This window comes from Protomyctophum parallelum, assembly GCF_964188405.1.
Source record: "Protomyctophum parallelum genome assembly, chromosome: 4".
Taxonomy (NCBI): domain Eukaryota; kingdom Metazoa; phylum Chordata; class Actinopteri; order Myctophiformes; family Myctophidae; genus Protomyctophum; species Protomyctophum parallelum.
Genome location: NC_139700.1, coordinates 18,627,143 through 18,645,989, shown reverse-complemented (window position 1 = coordinate 18,645,989; position 18,847 = coordinate 18,627,143). Strand labels below are relative to the sequence as shown.

Below are 18,847 nucleotides of genomic sequence, written 5' to 3'. Positions count from 1 at the left end.
CTTCATAGTAAGCACCATGCAGACAAACACATTTATACAAGATTAATCCCAGAGGTTTGTGACGATGAAAAAGAAACAAGCATTTCTTAAGCCTGAGTATAATTACTAAAATGAGCACATGACTGAAGGAACATTTTGGACCACAGAGTTCATTTTGATCCAAGGGAACACCCACATGTTCAGCGCCTAGCGTTTATAGCAGGGTCGTTTCTATGGGTTTGTTGTTGTACAGTACGTGTGTCTGCCCTTGTTCCATATTCAGACATCTCTAGCCGATTGGCTGTGATGTTAAATCCTCTCTGGATGAACACAGAGCATGTACAAGGCTATTTGGGTTCCATGTTTGGGTAAATAAATAGATTCATTGTCCTAAATAATTAACAGGGCTTGTGGAGCAGCTTTACATAAGGGCCTGTCATTACAACTCCCACATTCAGTTTCAAGTCAAGGGGGGAAAAACAAGTGTGACTAAATCGTTCTTTCACTAGTATTTGCTGTGTAGAGGGTGAATATGGTCTGCCTGTCGCTAGGCAAACATCCCAGGAGTGCCCAAGTTTGGGCAAGAGAAGAAAATTGGTATGGATGAATGAGATGAGATTTAATTAATCTGAATTGAGGGTCTTTAAAAGAGGGGAAATATTTTAACAATAGAGTGAGTCGGTGGGACAGTACCTCCATATACTGCCAACAGAACTACACTATTTTCCTCCCTAAATAGTGTGAGAGATGGTTCTATAATGTTCAAATGCATGTCTCACACTGACAATACAAACAATTTCACGAGGGCCGAGTAGGTTAGCCTATATATATCTATATTATATATTTTTTAAATATATATTTTGAAAGCAAAATGTTCTTTAGGCAGACCTGTGGAGCCTGTGTTAAAATGATTGACATACATTAGTGACTGAATCATTTTACAGCCACCCAAACCTGCTTTGTAATTGCTGTTCACGAGCTTGTAACTCTCCAATATTAATGAACAGATCTGTGCAGCTTGCAGGCATATTGCATAACAGAAAGCCCTCTTTCTTGCATCCCTCACGTTTTTTTTCTTCCTGACAAAGTCTTATTCTCAATGCTCACCGGGGGAAGAGAAGTGTTTGAAATCAAGTGCAACTGCATGAGCGAGTGGTTGCTTGAGTAAAGACACATCGAACGTGCTGTACCATCACAGAACAGCACATTGGCTCACTGTACAGTATAGGGAGGTGTCTTTATTTCATCATTCTCCTGGAGGGACTGCATTAACTTTAGAACCACCAAGACAAGAGCCAAAACAGATGGTTCGTTTCATTGTTTCAAAAATAAAGAAATTAATAAATCACAGAGATTCACTCCAATGCTGGTCATGTGTTGACGCACAGGCCAAGCAATATTCCACACAAGTCTTCCAGAAACCCAAAACATTCTTACTGTCAACTACAGTACCAATCACAAAGATGACAGAATGGGTTGGGGCGGGTGGGGGTCGCCCAGAAAAACAGTAGAAAAAAAGACACAGTAGAGAAATTGGTTCAGCCTTCTACCTGGCTTTGTGTTCTTTCCACTGGGGAAAACAACAAGACAACGAGCCTCATTTACATGTTGTTGACGTGTTTTCTGCCTGTCTATCATGTTGAAATCAGAGGCTCTCTCTCACACAGTTGGAGTGTTACTTTTACTCTGGAAGTGTAAAAACGGCTGTGTGAAGTTTCAACTGTGCAGCTCTACTATTCTCAGGGTATTATAAATAGTGAATCATAGGTTCATTCATTGCTATTTGTATGGGCTCTTTTCAAATGGTGACACCAACCAGCCCAAGAGAAGGGAGAGCACCACACAGCCCGGGGAGCACGATTCCATCTGGGTGCTGCTTTGAAAGGTCTCTCCTCTGGCCATAGCTTTTAACGCGTGAAAAATCACTGCTATGTCAGGAATGGTCATCTGACAGCAGGACAGGAGCGCTTTCTGCTCCCCACGGTCTCCGCTGTTCGACACTGTTCGGTACAAACAACAGCTGCAGCACCATGCTCCAATGGCCCCCCCCCCCCCCCCCCCCCCCCTGGCAGAGGATCCCAGCTCTACCCCCTTCGTACCATACCACACCCCGAACTTCAAACTTACTAGGGTGCTCAGCGCAGAATGCTGCCTGTAAACCCGACCGAGGCTGTCCCGAGTCGCGCCCCGACATAGCTGCCAATCAAAGCCTCGTGATACTGTAATCCCTTAAAGTATACCACAGTGATCTTCCATTACTTTACATGTACTCAAGTGTGTGTCTAATATAGAATTAATTACAGTTTAATAATGACTAACGCTATAATAATACGTGTATGGGCTCTGTGACAAGGAAAGAGTTAAAGTCCACCTGCCTCTGCCTCTCACACGCTGCATGGCAGCCATGACATGCTGTCCGGTCATTGTGTACTGAGGACTTTAGAGAGGGATGTCATGGGCCGAATACCTCCAGGGTTATGCTAGTCTAGGCATCTTGCACACCCCTCTGCAGCCTTATAAGGGCTGCCAGGGCACCAGGGGGGAGACATATGCACCTGTCAATAGAGGGAAGGAAACCGGAGGAGGGGAGCGCTGGACGGAGGTGACAGCCTCAAAGGAAACACTGTGTTTATTTACCTGCCAGAGCCAATCGGATGGCTCATTGCCTTGTCCAGTTAACCCGTTCAAGCACAAGGGTCTCACTGGCGGATAAGGCTGCTAAGCAGTTCTCCACATGATGCTCTCTAGACCAGCATAATGCATTTCCTTAATGGTGAGATTGCATGCCACACTGCAAAATCCTGAATGTTCATTTACGCACATATTATCTGCGCTTATTTACACTCTCACAGAGATTAATTAACACTTCTTTGCAGTGTAGCATGCGGTGAAACTGGAGTGGGACAAAAGGAACTATAGCACCAATCAATGGCGGTTTATAGTGGTCTCGGACCAGTGTCACATACGGTATACGTGAGCGTGTGCTAAGCAGGGGGCCCGCTGGGCAGAGCTACAGAGAGATAATGAATCCCTCCTGGAGGACTGGAGCCTGTGCCGATTGGCACCGTGAGCTCTGTGGTGTCCAACATGCCACCTAATGAGATGCACAGGATGATATGATCAACCGTCCACGTCCTTCTGCCAGCTCAGCGGAGCATGTGATGGAGACGCCAAGACCACACATGAAAAAAATTATGTCGCGTAGATATGTCTGCACTCGGCGCATGCAAATGGAGATACGACACTCCCTCATCTCCGTTGTCTTCATGGAGTGCAAAGTGTGGGCATAATGGAAACGGTGAGGCCTTCAATAATAGGGATTCACTGAAACTGTACCCCATGCTGTCCACACAGCATGGTGTTTGCTATCTCTAAAGGGTACCCTGAGATTGTAAAAGACTCATTTGCAACCAGTGGCTTCTCATTTAGATAGCCCTCCATATCTGTAGTCTAGCCTCACTCTAGGCTGTGTACTACTGTAACTCGCGGACAATACATTTTCTTAGCACAAGCTCGGTTTCATGTTTTATAAGGTCCCAATCATGTTACTTGTCCCATTTTGAGCAGAAAAACTGCGGATTTATCATGTAGGCTGTTTCTAAAATGGGAGTCCTGTGGAGGCTAGCAACGGAAGCTAACGGAAGCGAAAAAAAGGTACTAATAATATTTTTTAATATCTTTTAATCAAATCTTGTGTTTCTCGTGGATGGCCCAAATCTTGTGTTTCTCGTGGATGGCCCAGATGGTGATAATAGCTTTCCTTGAGATATCTCGTGGATGGCTTGGATTGGGTTAATATTTGTAAAATATGATGTTTTTAATTAAATAATTACAATCAATGGAATTTTGCACTTATGCCCTTTGCGCTCCAAGCCCTCCAAGCCCTGTACATTACTAGTCCTTACCCGTTCTGAATATATGAACAGCAAATTATGTTCATTGTGGGTAATGCAATGTAATAGATCACATTACTGATAGGGGGGAATTGTTTACAGATGGTCTTGGGAAGTTGGGTTGGGCACAAAAGTAGGCTAATTAAAAGTTTCTTGTGCAAGTAAATGCTGTAGTACAATCATCAATCAAGTACACCACTGATGTGTGGTATAAATCTGGTGGTGATATTTTGCCTATACATGGAAGTTATTGAATATTGTCACATTCGGTGTTGCACTTTGTAGACGGTCCCTAACCGCTCACCGTCTGCTGCCCATGGAGATATAAGCTATTAAACGGTGAACGCGGAGGTTGGCTTTTTGGGCTTCAAAGCAAATTGTAGTTTGTTCTTTATATAATCAGGTTAAGAATGAGATGTTTTGTGTGATTTAGGGCTATTGAGCCCTAAATTGAGCCAGTGTTGGTCATTGCATCTGTCTGTATGTATTTTCATTGTGTTGAAGGTAATTCCCCGTCCGGGCGGACTTAAACCCTGTTGTTCTTGTTGCGTGCTAACTGCTAACGGTAGGTGGTTAAGAAAACGTCTCCATTTGGCCACCCCGAGTCCCCGACAGGTAAGCATTCCGTTGTGATCGTCCTGTTCAGTGTGTCACGCAGCCACGCTGGGTGCGCACAGGGCTGTAACCCGTCGTTGTCAGTGTCCAGGCTTTCAGCATGCATGTAGCCCATGTGTATGGCACGGTGAAGCAGGTGGTTGAGGAGGGGGCGGACAGTGTGGTCTCGAAACAGCACTGCGCGTGTGTTCACGTTAACATGCCCCCATCCAACTGTCAGAGCTGGTTTTCAGGTGCCTGTGGCACGCAACCCCTGCGTTGGCCGCGATGCTTCCCCAAAGAAGTTATGTCGACTGACGCAAGAGTAAATGGTAAATGGTAAATGGTGCATTTATATAGCGCCTTTATCCAAAGCGCTTTACAGAGATTGTGCATTACATTCACCCATTCACACACACATTCATACACCGATGGCAGCGGAAACCATGCAAGGCACCAACTAGCACATCGGGAGCAATTAGGGGTTCAGTGTCTTGCTCAAGGACACTTCGACAGTAACTCTGGGGGAGCCCGGGTTCGAACTGGCAACCTTACGGCTACCATCCAGGCACTCTACCCCTGAGCCACTAGCTGTAGTATGGGTCCGAGTTGTTTTGCCTGCCTGGGGGCTTCCGGTGCTTTTATAGACTAGCCCTTACCCGTTGTGAGACGGGGGTTACTGCGCCCTGGGTGCGTTTTCGCTTTTTTAATTCACTAATACATTTATTATTAATCATTAATGTGTCAAATCGAACAAAGGGCTTCGTTAAGACCTCCATATTATTATGGTCAATGCCTGTGTGAAAAGTGGGAGTGATTGGTGCAGGCAGTGTGGAGCTATGACAGTGTTTCTGACACACACACACACACACACACACACACACACACACAGACAGACATTGGCTGAATTATTGTATGATGATAGATAGCAACATACATTTTGAATAAATATTAAAAGTTATCCAGAAAACGTAGGATTTAGAAGGCGTTTTTATAATCGGCCTGAAAATCAATAGTTTTATTATTATTATTATTATTTTATATATATAATCGTTGAAGAATGTAATGTCAGTGCCACGCCACCTGAGTTCGGGTACACATTTTGGGGAATGTCATGATCCAACATGCACATTCTTAATACGATAATGACATTATACTGAGCTAACTGAGATTCACTTCACTATAGTCGCACTGACTATAGTGACTTTTAACTTCAGTGTAGTTGCTAGAACAGCGAAGAAAACCGTCTATAACAAACCAACGCATATACTGCTTTGGAAACCAAACCTTTCACTGCTATGAAGGACCTCCCTAAAGTCTTTGCATTGGCTTTGCAATGTATGTCCACATTTAACACATTTATTTTTTATTTATTTAGATGTAACAAGATGTAACTTTAAAGGTTTTATGACATTAATTTTAATTTCTTTTTCTTTTTTCTTTTAGGTTTTATGACCTCAATTACACCCAAAAAACCTGAACTTTGAACATTCAGTGGATTTTCTGTGGTCTGAAGTTTTCTTTGGGGTTTTTTGGGCCTTTTGAGCTACAATGAAAACAGGCAACACAGTGAAACAGTGACATCAAAATAACTAAATAAGCAATTTTTTGAGGGAACTACTCCTTTAATTCAGCCCCCCCCCCCCCCCAATGAATGAATAAATGCGTACAAATACTGTTGTAGCCTGACAAAAAGGTGAGATTATATGAGTCATTTCAGAAGGTGTGAAGAATGAAATACTTCACACAAATAAAAACTCAGGCAGCCAAACATCTCAATCTCATCTCATCACAAAACAACTCTTTGTAAACATCTTCTCAGTTTTGAACGACGTATGTAGCTAAAATCGCCCAATATTGGAAGGGTTATAGTTGATGCGATTAATTGGTTCCAAATAAAATGTCGGGAGACATTACAATGAGAAAAGACTGTAAACGGTCTAAAGCAAGTGTTTCCTCCGCATTGCGAAAAAAAAGAAAAGGGTGAAATCGGGCGTGTTGTCGACGGACGGGCGTACCTGCACTGGTTGGCCTCTGGGGACCCCCACTGGAGCTCACGTTCCTGTGCAGAGAGGCCTGAGGCGGGGACAGCATTCCACTGTCACTCAGGGAGGCCTGCGTGCCCAGACTCCCTCCCGGCTGGTACATGGAGTTGGGGTTGGAGACGGGCACTGCCACGTGCATGGAGAAATTCTGCTGGGGCAACGCTGTGGGCTGCAAGTGACGAGACAAACGTGCACAGAAACACGCACACGCACAAGCACACACACACACACACACACACACACACACACACACACACACACACACACACACACACACACACACACACACACACACACACACACACACACACACACACACACACACACACACACACACACAGAGAAATATAATTGTATTACTATGCAGTGCCATTAAGTAAAAGATTGAGGAGGAAACTTTGTATTACAAATGTTCATATACTGTACAGTGTTATTTTTGGGCTATGGGATAAACTAAAATAGCACAGTAACTGTTTTCAACATGTTCATCAAGTATTCAATCAATTAATCAATCAATCAATCAATCAATCACAATAATCATCCGTCCCATTAGCACCAGTAAGGAAACAAGTTAACAACATATTAAAAAATCTTTGTTGTACAGTAAATAATTAAATAAATATATAAACGAAACATGCATTCAGGTGATCACTTTTGTGTTGCAACAGTCAGCACTACAGACCTCTACATTTGTACACCTTACATTTTAATCAAGACAGTGTATTACATAGGCATTTCTTTGCCGAGTAAAGGGGACGGGAAGAGGAGGCCACAGTGAAAATAGTCCGAGGTGACAGATTTTTTCTTTTTTTACATGTGCATTTAATCCGTGCCTACAAAGTGCTGACTGTGCAAAGCTTAAGCGAGAATGCCAGGTGACAGTGAGAACATTTCATTATAGCATTACCCGGTGAGGCAAGTTAGTGATATCATTAGTTGGTTAATGGCAAACAGTGGAGCTCTTCATGTCAGGTGTACAGAGAAAACGAGGGCTCAATAAGCACTGCGCGCTTCGCATAATCCAAAGATTGTCACCCGGGATAAGATCACAGCAGTCTTGTGGTATTTTGGAGTGGTTGAAAAACAGTGTTGTACTTGATGAAGGGGTTGGAAGGATGCAGAATGATACAGTCGCCTGGCCTCATTGTGAACACAGTGCTGTTAGAGAAGGCTCACAGCGAGCCAAGGAGATACAGTACTCTAAGGGCTATAAGACTGGAGGGGGGAGGGAGAGTTGAAACACCCGACATAAAAGAAGCATTCTCCTACATCACATGATCGAGGAACAGTGAAGATAAAGGAGATTCAGTTTTATAAAATGGGCTTTGTAGTGAAGATTAGGCTTTGGGAGGTTACAAAAAAACCCAACATTTTAGAGCTGTCCGAAGATGATGTGATCTTTTTCCCAAGATGGTGTGTCCCCAGTCATGGTTACAATGTGATCTTATCAGGGTGCGGTTGCCATCGCACAGCAAATAAATACGAGAAACAAATAACTCAGTGCAAATGTTATGCTTGAGTAGTTCTGAAAGTATAGCAGTCGACAGAAATTCTAGGGTGGGTAAAATAAAAAATAAAAGGATAAAAAGAGGTGACAAAGATTCAGTACAATGAAAAATTAGTAAAAAACTCTTTTGTGCCACAAAGCCAAGCAAAAAAAAGGGGGTAAAAGAAAAAAAATCTAAACAAAAACAAAACAAAAACATGGCATTTACAGTACTTACGATTTTATGATTTCTCATCATATTATCAAACTCCTCATTAATTTTTTTATACTTTTCTTCTGTGTGAGGAGTGAGGACATATGAGGCATCGGGATCCGGGCTATCACAGCCTCTGTGTTCTTTCTTGCTTAGCGCCTGTAGTGGACATCAACATAAAGACAGGGAATCAACACAAAATGGCAGGAGGATTGAAGAAGTACTTACACCACAGCGCTTGTACAATAAACCACTTTCTTCGTTTAGTTTGCCGAAATGGTCATCGACGAGGGGGCTGTGCCCGAAACAGTCATCGGGATCGGGACTAGCACAGTCAATATGGCCTTTGTTTCTTAGTTTCTGAAATAAAATTGGACAGTTGACACTCAATCACGTATGCATGAAAAGTGGCTTTTACGATTCATTTATACTCCATCGCACAACACTGACACCGCGCCCGAAAACCGCCGATCTACAAGCTGTTCTCGCTGCCCGTCAAGTGTGGTACGATGCAGTGTAAATCAGACTTTATAGTCTTAGCTTAGACACCACATTTCTAACAGTGAAAAACAGAATATTGGTACATTCAAAATCAATACAAGGAGAGGATCTCGAGTTACGTTAAAAAAAAAAGAAATCTGTCTCCCAATAAAATGGATGGCAACGGCACATTGGGGGGAAATTGAAATGTCACTCTGTATCCTTTCACCCTTCAGAAGTGTTCAGCACGAGGGAAACTAAATATTCTTCCTCCTTGTCCCTCTCTCCCCTACTTCCTCCCTCCTTGCCTCTTCGGGCCACTTCCCCTCGTGCGTGTGTGTGTGTGTGTGTGTGTGTGTGTGTGTGTGTGTGTGTGCGCGTGTGCGCGTGCGTGCGTGCGTGTGTGTGTGTTTGCATATTTCATTATAGTTCACTTATCGTAACCCACCCAGCTGGAAGACACCACAGCATAAGAGGATCCCACGGCAAAGCGCTTTAGACTGTCCCAGTCCTTAATTCAGCACGGCTGCCAACTCACAGGATCTCAAAAAAAGATAACTCGTATATGAGAAATGCAAAATGGATTACCATATGTGGTCAGAGATGCTTATGTGGGCATGAAACGGAGCGATTATTGTAAGAGCAAAGAGCAAACAGAGTGGTATGTTGTGCATAAAAAAAAATAGGTCAACTTTTTACACCAGAGTTAAATTACTCTTCATTTTACGGTGCCAGGCGTTTTCTTACTCCAGAGGGAAGAGTAGGAGTAAAAGCTATACACGACTAAAACAAACAGACAAACAATGCTTCTACGTCTCTGCTAACTCTGCCTGCATGGTGGAGGCCTATTTTGTTGTTCCTCATTAAGGGCTCTGAATAGCGGGCGCTAACAAGACTCGCTGACAGCACGTGACAACTGACAGCGCGTGATATGGAGGTGAGCGCCTTGTACATCGAAAACATGATTTATGTGTGGCTCTCTGCAGGTTCCCCCTCCTATCGGGCTGCCGCAGGTCCACAGCAGAGCCCCTCCCTCCCCGTCCGGAGGCTGGCCTGGCCTCCGAGGCCCTGTTCCTACAGGAAGGTCGCTGACTCCCGCGGATGCCGGGGTCACAGACCGAGCCAGAGGAGAGGAACCTATACTGCACACTAATGAGACCTTCCTCTCTGTGTCTTGGCTTCGTCACCCCGCGCGGTGGATGTTCTGTATGTGCGTAAAAGTGTGAGTGTGTGTGAGTGAGTGTGTGTGTGTGTGTGTGGGTGTGATGTGTGATGTGTGAAAGGGGGGGGGGGGGGGGGGGGGGGGGCAGGGGGGCATTGCTGCAGCTGCCACTGCATCCTCTCTGACAGTGATCTTGTCAGTCTGGTTAGCGCTGTGTCGACAATGCGGCTAACCCAGCCCTGCTCACCACAACCCCTGAGTGTAACTCGTATTTCCCCAAACTCGTATCATGGCTTTATGTTATGGGACTATTACTTAGCGCCATTAAAGTTGAGGCGTGTTCGTCAAATGTCCCTTTACTGCTCAGACTGCGCAGCATTTCCGAATCCAATTCTTATATTGTTGTGGCGGCCCAAAGAATGATGTTGACATGTTCAGGGATTAAAGCAGAAACTAATCTCGCGACTGAAAAATGCTTGTTAGGCTGTCCAAATCTGTGATTTGTGAAACAGCGTGAAAGGAGTCCTCCACACAGAGCGCATGGTTTTCAAAACAATTAGCATAAATCAGGGATTTCTTGTAGTGGTTGATGTAGAACAGCAATAACATACTGTAGGTGTATAATGATAAATGACATAATTAATTACACATATTATGTGGAATTATGATGTTTACCATTATATATACCTATATGTTCTTTCTGTTCTACATCAACCACTTTAAGAAATTCCTCATTGAGGCTTTAATCTTTCATTTTATGAAATATAAGGAGACCCTTAGGGTTTTATGGAAGACGCTTCTGTTCTGAACATGGAGTTTGACCCATACTAATGACTGAATTGTGGTGACTGAGAACTTTAATCCATGCATCATGGTGTGTATATTTATAAAATACATATAAACAATGTGATGCTCAAAGGGGAAACTGTCTGTGGCAACGAGGGGACAGAGAGTGGAGTCTTGTGGATAATGAATGGTAGGGTTCTATACCACACTATGCATTTAACTGCTTGGTGCGGCGCAGAGCTGTGGCATTCTTCTCATTCTAAGAAAACGCCTTCCTGGTTCATTTCCTGTTTACTGAACTGGCCCCCTCTAGTTAAGAGTCCATGAGAGCCCTGTGTTTACAGGGGGGGGGGAACTATGTACTTTCTCCAACCAAGAGAGCCAAAGATCTGATTGGGACCTGCAAATTAAAAAATCTCAACCTGCTCATTATGGAAATAGCTTGGTGGGGCCGGGCCAGGCATGGCTGTGTGAGATGGGCAGGGCCCGCCACCACTTTCACAACAAGCCTGGCCTGTCTTCAGCCCACCGCACCCACTGACCCGGGCCGCTGTAGGGAGGGGCAGTGTGGGCAGGCTGGATGGAACCAGCCAGCCAGCCAGACAGCCACCACACAAGGGAAGGCAGCATTCAGATCAGATCAACACCATGGTGGATAAACCACCCCAACATAGATGAACAGAGGAACTAAACTCAGCTCTGTGACATTCACCATTTCGCCATGTAAGCCCTATACTTGTTAGGTCTGCTATTTTCGCTTTTTGTAGATTTCTTAGAAAATTCCGTTTGTTTTTGTTCTTTGGTTCTTGAATCTTGATATTCTTTTCCTAAAATAGCTATGCCAGTTTGAAACTAGTTAAATTGTCCTTTTAAAATTTGTAATGACATGATTTGTAATATTGGAGTACTGGACATTCCATACGGGAGTAATGAACGCGTCCTGAGACATATAATACAAATATCAATAGAATCATATATAAAATCTCATACATTGATCATGTTAATAGAAGAGTTACAGTAATCATGAGCGGCTCTGGGTCCGAGGTGTTCTTATTAGGTATGGGAGAGATTAAAGGTCTGGTACAGCATGCCAGTAATTCTTCCTTAAATGACTTGGCATGTTTCTGGATGTCCCACAGACACTGCCCGCAGCTCCCAGTAAATGGATCACTAAATCAGCACATGGCCAAACAGGTGTCTCTCTCCCAAACACCTGTCAAGGCCCTGGCTCCCCGCGCTGGCCAATCAGAGGCAGCCGCGCAAAGACATGGCCGTACATGGGACCACATGGAGCCCTGAAGGGCGCCCTTTACCCTTTCATATCAATGCCACTGACTGCTCCAACCACTGCAGTGTTCTGACCTAGAAAACAGAAAAACCTACCGGAGAATTGACACCCGGATAAAAAAGATACGTAGGTTCTTTTAAAGCATTATGAATAGCTCGGGGGGTGGCGGCAAAAAAAAAAGAGTTCCAGAAATGCCTTTCAAAAAAGCCGGCCCAAGCTGTGTGTGGCTCACACATGGGGAAGAAAAAGTTGGACGGATGTGAATACAGTGGAGGTTTTGGATTTTCCAGTAGCATTAATGATAGGAGATAGGGGATCTGTTTGTAACGGAGGGGCTGTAGAGAGCAGTGACGAGGGAACTTGTGTAATCTATTCACAAGCCCTGAGAGACTCACAAACATGAGTGGGAACAAGGCCAGCTGCTATTTTCTCACAGCGGTCCAAAGCCGTATTGATAGAAATTTGGCTCTACGCATAAAACTGAGACAGGAGGGGAGAGTGCACAAATAATGGAACCAAAAGGACCGATATTTGGTTCCATTTGTACACGTACAGAGTTACATTATCACTGAGGGTTTTTACCGCGACAGCTTCATTGTGTGAAAGTGTGGTGTGTGTGTGTGTGTATGTGTGTGTGTGTGCTTCCCTGCACTTAAGAGAAGATCACTTATTAGTCATCTACTGTATATATGGACCCTGTTTTCAGTGTGACAGTTAATTAATCGTGTCAGTTGTATTTGTATCAACAGTTAGGCCAATCAGAGACAATCATATGTGCTGCGTTCTGCGTTTGCCCCTAACCACACCACACCGTTCACTTTCATGAATCCATCCATTACCGCACACTATTCTGAACCGATTGCAATAGTTCTCTGTAATCAGCAACGTGTATGAATTGATTACCACTCAATCAAATGCCATTGCTTTGCCTTAGAATATAAATGTCAGACTTTTCCACACGCAGAGAGAGAGAGAGAGAGAGAGAGAGAGAGAGAGAGAGAGAGAGAAGCATTTTCCATAATGTAGCCGGCTATCGTTTTATTTATTCATGTTTTCAAACCGCTTATACAGTATATACCTGCCTATATATACTTCACTTCATACAGGACATTGGTTTTGTTGCTAGGAAAGCATTTTGTGCTATTTTGAACTGGCACTAGCACTGCGCCCTGCGCAGGGTGCAACCTGTTCTTAAAGTTGGTGGAACTCAATACTACTGATTGGTTTCATTAATGTAACGCCAAAGACACACCCAGGACTAATTCAGGGTCATTTAGCGCGTTGATGCAATGGCCATTTTAGCGTCATGCAAATAGCAACCTTGCACTGGACACACCCACACGGCACAAGTTAAGATCTTGCACCTGGAGTTAATTAGCGTCGTGAAAATAGAGCCCACTGTTCCATGAAGTTATGCATGTCCATTCCAAGATATACAAAATAATTTTATCCCACACATTTCCCTATATGTATTTTCTTTTTTTTGCAAGTTTCAAAACGTTTTCTTTGTTTCCACCTTAATTGCCAGCATCTATACAGTAACTAACTAGCAGTGCTTTGTACATTGAGCACCCTGAGAAATCACAACGTTAGATATCTGTGAAACAGTAGAATTCATACTCATTAAAGTAGTGGAACTCCATATTTCATGCTGTCAGGTCACCATTGTACCTTAGCTTGGGAAGTTTGCATTAGGCCTACAGTACATATATCTTTTCATTGTAAAAAATAAAAAGGGGGGAGCCTTTTTTTTGAGAGCCAGAAATAACACAGCTGGAAGCATTGCATAAGCAACCTAGAATCACCTGTTCCTTGTGAAGTACTTTCAGTAAAATGGACCCAAGCAATTTGAGCTTTGTCTCTCTCTCTCTCTCTCTCTGTGCGTGTGTCTGTGTGTGTGTGTGTGTGTGTGTGTGTGTGTGTGTGTGCACGCGCGCACCTTGAAACTCCCTTTCACTCCACTCTGATGCCCGCACCTCTTCCGTGTCAAGAGAGCTTTCTACATTTAAGTTATTCATGTACAGTACAGTACCGCATGTGGAAAGAAGGGAGTGTGGAAGGAGATAGATAGTGGTTATAAACGCCCAACATCAACACTGTGGGGGAAGATGCCTGAAAGCAAGACATGAAGCGGCCGTTTCCATAGTGTCTTCCATTGTGCTTGAATCACAGTGGAAGGCTATACTTAGCTCACACGATTGGCAGGAGTGCTACCTGACCTATGACTAGAACATCACTCTGACTACAGGCCCTTTTGACATCAACACATTTGGGAGCAGGATGTAACCAATGCTACACAAAATGTGCAAGAGAGAATAAAATGAAGAACAAGAATGACTCTCAGTCATAACTGCCAGGTGCAACAAGCTCTTGCATAGCGCCCGTTTTCGTTCGTTTCCGACATTCTTTTGTTGGTTAACTCACGGTGTTCTGTTATGGTTGTCTAGTTAGCTCATAACATTAGCTTCTGTTAGCTTCTGCTGCCACTCGTGCCGCGGTGCTGCGTTCAGAGTATGGGTTTTTATGCCGTTCAGACTATATCATTGGCTTACAAGGCAGCCAACCATGACTAGTTCGCTAGTAAGGTCGCTATAGGAGGCAGCCAATCATGTGTAAGTTGCCACTAAAGTTTTCTTTAGTGCCGTCAGTAGTGGTGGGTGAAAATGTAGTCCAGGCGCTTTTCAAGCACCCGGCAAAAACAAAAAATCTTCCTCACGTTGGCATTATATAGCCTAGCCTTTAGGGCTCACCCCGTTTCAACTGGGTGCCTCACTCACTCCCAGCCCCGCAGTGCTGTGAATTAGCCCTTGTGCCCCGCCGCCACGCTAAGCAAGGTAGCGTGCTAATCCTCATGACATCACCATTGTGTCCGGGGCCGTTCCATCTAATGTGCTTATCAAAAGGCCTCTTTGAGTGTGAACGCACTTGGAAATAAGCATGGGGATGCGGCTGATAGGAAGACTTTTATCTGCAAGGCGAATATCGCCACTCTTATATAACATGTTATGATACAAGTCTTTCACTATCGCCATGTTGCCTTTCCCCGTAGTGATGCATGCAGTCTTCACTTGAGGGAAATAAAAGACACTGCTGGCTGCTCTTTGAGCACTGTGTGCCACGGCATGTGCACTCGGTGAACCACACAAACAGTATAGTGAAAATAGAAGATCTACAAACTCACAATGTGTATAACAACCTGACACATTGGAAGCTTGCAGCTCAGCTATTTTTAGAGGGGAAAAAAGGAGGGGGCCTAGTAGAGAGCCCTGGGAGACCCCGGTCAACTAAGTATAGGGTTTAAGTGGTTAATGTAATCAGGGCCTCAGAAGGCCCCTGCCCACCACCACCTCTAATGTCTCCCTTCGCATACTGCGCTGATTCATTCCAGGGGAGGGGGCGTCGGATAAGGAAACCTCTGTGACTCCCAGACATATCTTGTTTAATGTCACGACACAACCATTAGGTTGGACATCAGTGGAGTGGAGTCAGTGGACTGATATGAGGATATGAGACTATAGAATCCATGTGCTTCCTTTGGCTCGCTCCCATTGTCCAGTGACTCCGTTGACAGGAAAAACAGTCTTGTCAGGGGAGCGTGTTCTCTGTCGGACCGTCCTCGCTGATTGTTTTGATATTGTGATCTTTACTGCAGGTGTTAAGAGAACAAAAAAAGAGCACACTATAGTAGGGAGATTCAATTCCCTCTGACACAGGACAATGGATGGGGAGCCAAGAGCCTCACCCGACAGGCCAGAGTGAGCTATAGCTCCACATTGTGACTCTGAGTTTGTAGATCGTCGCTATTTTCAAATGGCCGACATGTAGGGCTGAAGTGGTTAATGTATGATTTGTAATAATAACCCACATCTACAAAGTAACTAGTAATAAAAGTTTTCTAATAGTAAAAATACAATAATTTCCTCTGAGATGTAGTGGAGTAGAATTGGAAACACTATAAATAAAAATAAAAGTACCTCAAAATTGTACTTAAGTACGGTACTTAAATGTACGCAGTTACTTTCTACAACTGCTTAAAGAGGCATAAAGTACATAATGAGAAAGAACCTTCCGCCTCACGTCACGTTGTACAGTACAACGGATAATTACCTGAGGTTGACCGACGAGATTGTCATTCTGATAAATATAGCCTGTTCATATTGTGGAGGAAGACACACTGTTGCCTCCTTCCCTCAGAGAGCACAGCTGCTCTGAGACTGTGGTGAATGACTGATGTGACAAAGCTATTAGCTGCCTCAGTCAAAGAGAACACTCGCTTCAATCAGTGGACTGCATATTTTCAGTCTAGACAAGTGGGAATTAAAGTACAAATTGAGGATAAAGGCATCCCAATGTCATCGTTATCTACAGATGGAGGAAGAATGGGAACATGATCTCTGCTGCTACAGTACGTGCAGCATTCCAAAAGACGTGTAGTGGTTGTATGCATTCAACGCTGATAGAAGGAAATAAAAATCCCAAAGAAAACAAAAGATGACTCACATTAACTAAAGACGAGTGAAAGAAACAAAACAAAAACAAACTACTATGCCTTTTAGTCTCCCTCTCTCTGTCATTCTCCCCTCTCTGCTTTTCTCTCTGTCTCCCTCTCTCCTGTCTCCTTCCCTTGTTCTCCTTTCTTCCCCTCTCTGGTCACTGAGTGGATCATTAGCTGTCAGGGCCCTTGAAACCGTACCCCCACCCTCCAACTCCCATTCCTGCTTGCCTCTAAAATATTCATAAGGACAATTAGGAGTTCCGATAAGGCGAGTGCGGAGGGCCGGGGGGCCATGCGGGCGGCAGGGAGAGAGGGCAGGATGTGCCAGCAGGACGCCTGTTCTGCAACACCCTATACCCAGACCACAGACCTGGCCTCATCAATCTGAGCCACAGCAGACCTCCATCTTCGCCCCCAGTCAGGTCCATGCAGCCAGGGAAAGGTGGCATGGTGCCAGCTAACCACCCCCGCCAACCCCCCACCCCCCTCTCTTCCCAGCAGGCTTTGTTCTGTCCTCGCCCCTGGGCAGGGGGGGGCTGGCCACACATGCACTCGCACGGGGAGGAGGGGGGCACAAGGGCAAGCCGATTGTTGCGCGAGTGAACGCAGAGAAACCACTGTGCATGGATGCGAGGTCTCGTTTCAGTCGCTGGAATCACAAGGTCATTAAAGAACATGGGAGGTGGAAGGGGCGGGCTCAAGCCTTCTAAATCTCCCAGACTTTAATGCGACCATTGCCATTGTTCCGTTGTCCACGTGTGGGCCACTAGTGGTGGGATGTATGAGGGCTCTGATCTTCACAAGGGTGTCAGTTTGGTGCGGCACTCTGATTGTAGCTCTGCTGTAATTTAACTAGATCAAACCAAAATAGGCCAACTCACTCAAAGTATGACCCATTTTATGCAGTTGGGTGACAGGTGTCTGGTTTGGTTTCAGAGTGAGAAACTATTCTGTTCTATACTTTTCCATAAAGGTAACACTACCCCCCCCCCCCCCAATAAATAAATAAATAAATAAATAAATAAATAAATAAATAAATAAATAAATAAATAAATAAATAAATAAATAAATAAATAAATAAATAAATAAATAAATAAATAAATAAATAAATAAATAAATAAATAAATAAATAAATAAATAAATGAATGAATAATCATTTAAAAAAAATGCCATCTGGGACATGGAATAGGAGATACAGGCGATTGAAAAAAAGAAAGACGATCTAAGATGAACGATCCAGTGCTGTGCTAACAACATTGCTAGCTAACCAGCTAACGTAAGTAGCATTATGGCTCGAAAGGTCTTTGTCAATGGCAGTATAAGTGTTAACGTCAGAAAAGCTGCAACCATTTTTAAAGAGCAAACCGCCTTCTTTGCCTTCCTCCGCTCTGAATTGACAGAAGTCATTGCTCTAAGAGAGGTGGCCCACCAGAAGTGGGCTGTAGAATGTTTAGCAGACTGCTTCGGACAAGTCTTATTATTACCAGGAATACTGGATTCTCGCTTCCACAGCACGTTCCGGAAGAGCACTGTAGTTTTACCGTGAGTGAGAATTCATTATCAGATTTATCAGTGGCACATTCTTTAAGCATAAAAGCAACATGGTCAGATTGAGAAATGTGGCAGTGGTCAGTCACATCAGTAAGACATGTCTCACATCCTTCGTAAACAAAGGATGTGAGACATATTTGACTGATGAGCACCAATGCCGGTCACCGAGCACCAAGGTGGTCTTTTGTTGTGTCGTGCATCTCCTTTTATATGAGGCTCTCCAAAAGGACCTAGTTTTGAAATGAATCAGAGGCGGGAGAGAAAAAAAGGCTCTGACGTCAATGAAGCTAGACATGGCAAAAACAAAACTCTCTTAGCAGTAGCCTGGTAACATGCATCACGCACGCAAAAGTTCTTGAACATAATAAAAGAAAAAGGAACATGGGTTCTGAAGGAAAACTACTGAGTAAGCCTCTGTCGAGGACAATTCACAGCCACAGCCACAGCAATGAGAAGGCGATTATTTTCATAAAAGTGCACTGAAAAGTGCGTTCTGTGAAAAGACTGCCATGAAAATTACCACCACCTTTGGTTTCATTACCGGCAAAAAAACTCAGATGGAGGAGTGGTGACCCTTTTTCCAGTGAAAGCCCAGAGGAAAAGGAGTCCTTGTCCTATAAAGAGGGGCACTTTGAAACCCAGCATGAGGCTCGCTAAAACACCATTAGTATTGCTACGCTGAGTGTGTAGCGAATGATGGCATTTCACGAAACTCTCCCCGCACTTTTTGGAAACTGTAACAGACGACAGAGAAGAAATAGATGTTCAGCAGAATGCTGTAGTGTAGTATATGACAAGAAGCCAGCCAAAGACATAATTTGCAGAAATTATTTGTTTGGATTTCAGTGCACCAATAGCGCCTTGGTAACCTGAC

The 18,847-nt window shown here is 44.1% G+C and overlaps 1 protein-coding gene across 4 annotated transcripts in view; it reads right to left on the bottom strand.

Moving 5' to 3' along the window:
• The window catches only part of mef2aa (myocyte enhancer factor 2aa), a 76,981-nt gene that overhangs the window by 14,648 nt on the left and 43,486 nt on the right, over positions 1 to 18,847 (bottom strand). For 2 of the 4 annotated variants that reach the window (XM_083763930.1, XM_083763932.1), the window contains exons 5-6: positions 8,440 to 8,571; positions 6,485 to 6,680 (exon numbers count right to left, since the gene is read on the bottom strand). In XM_083763930.1, coding sequence (XP_083620056.1) covers positions 6,485 to 6,680; positions 8,440 to 8,571 — 328 coding nt within the window. Of the gene's footprint in view, positions 1 to 6,484; positions 6,681 to 8,235; positions 8,371 to 8,439; positions 8,572 to 18,847 lie in introns of all 4 variants that reach the window. The other 2 variants (XM_083763929.1, XM_083763931.1) reach the window with 1 other exon arrangement.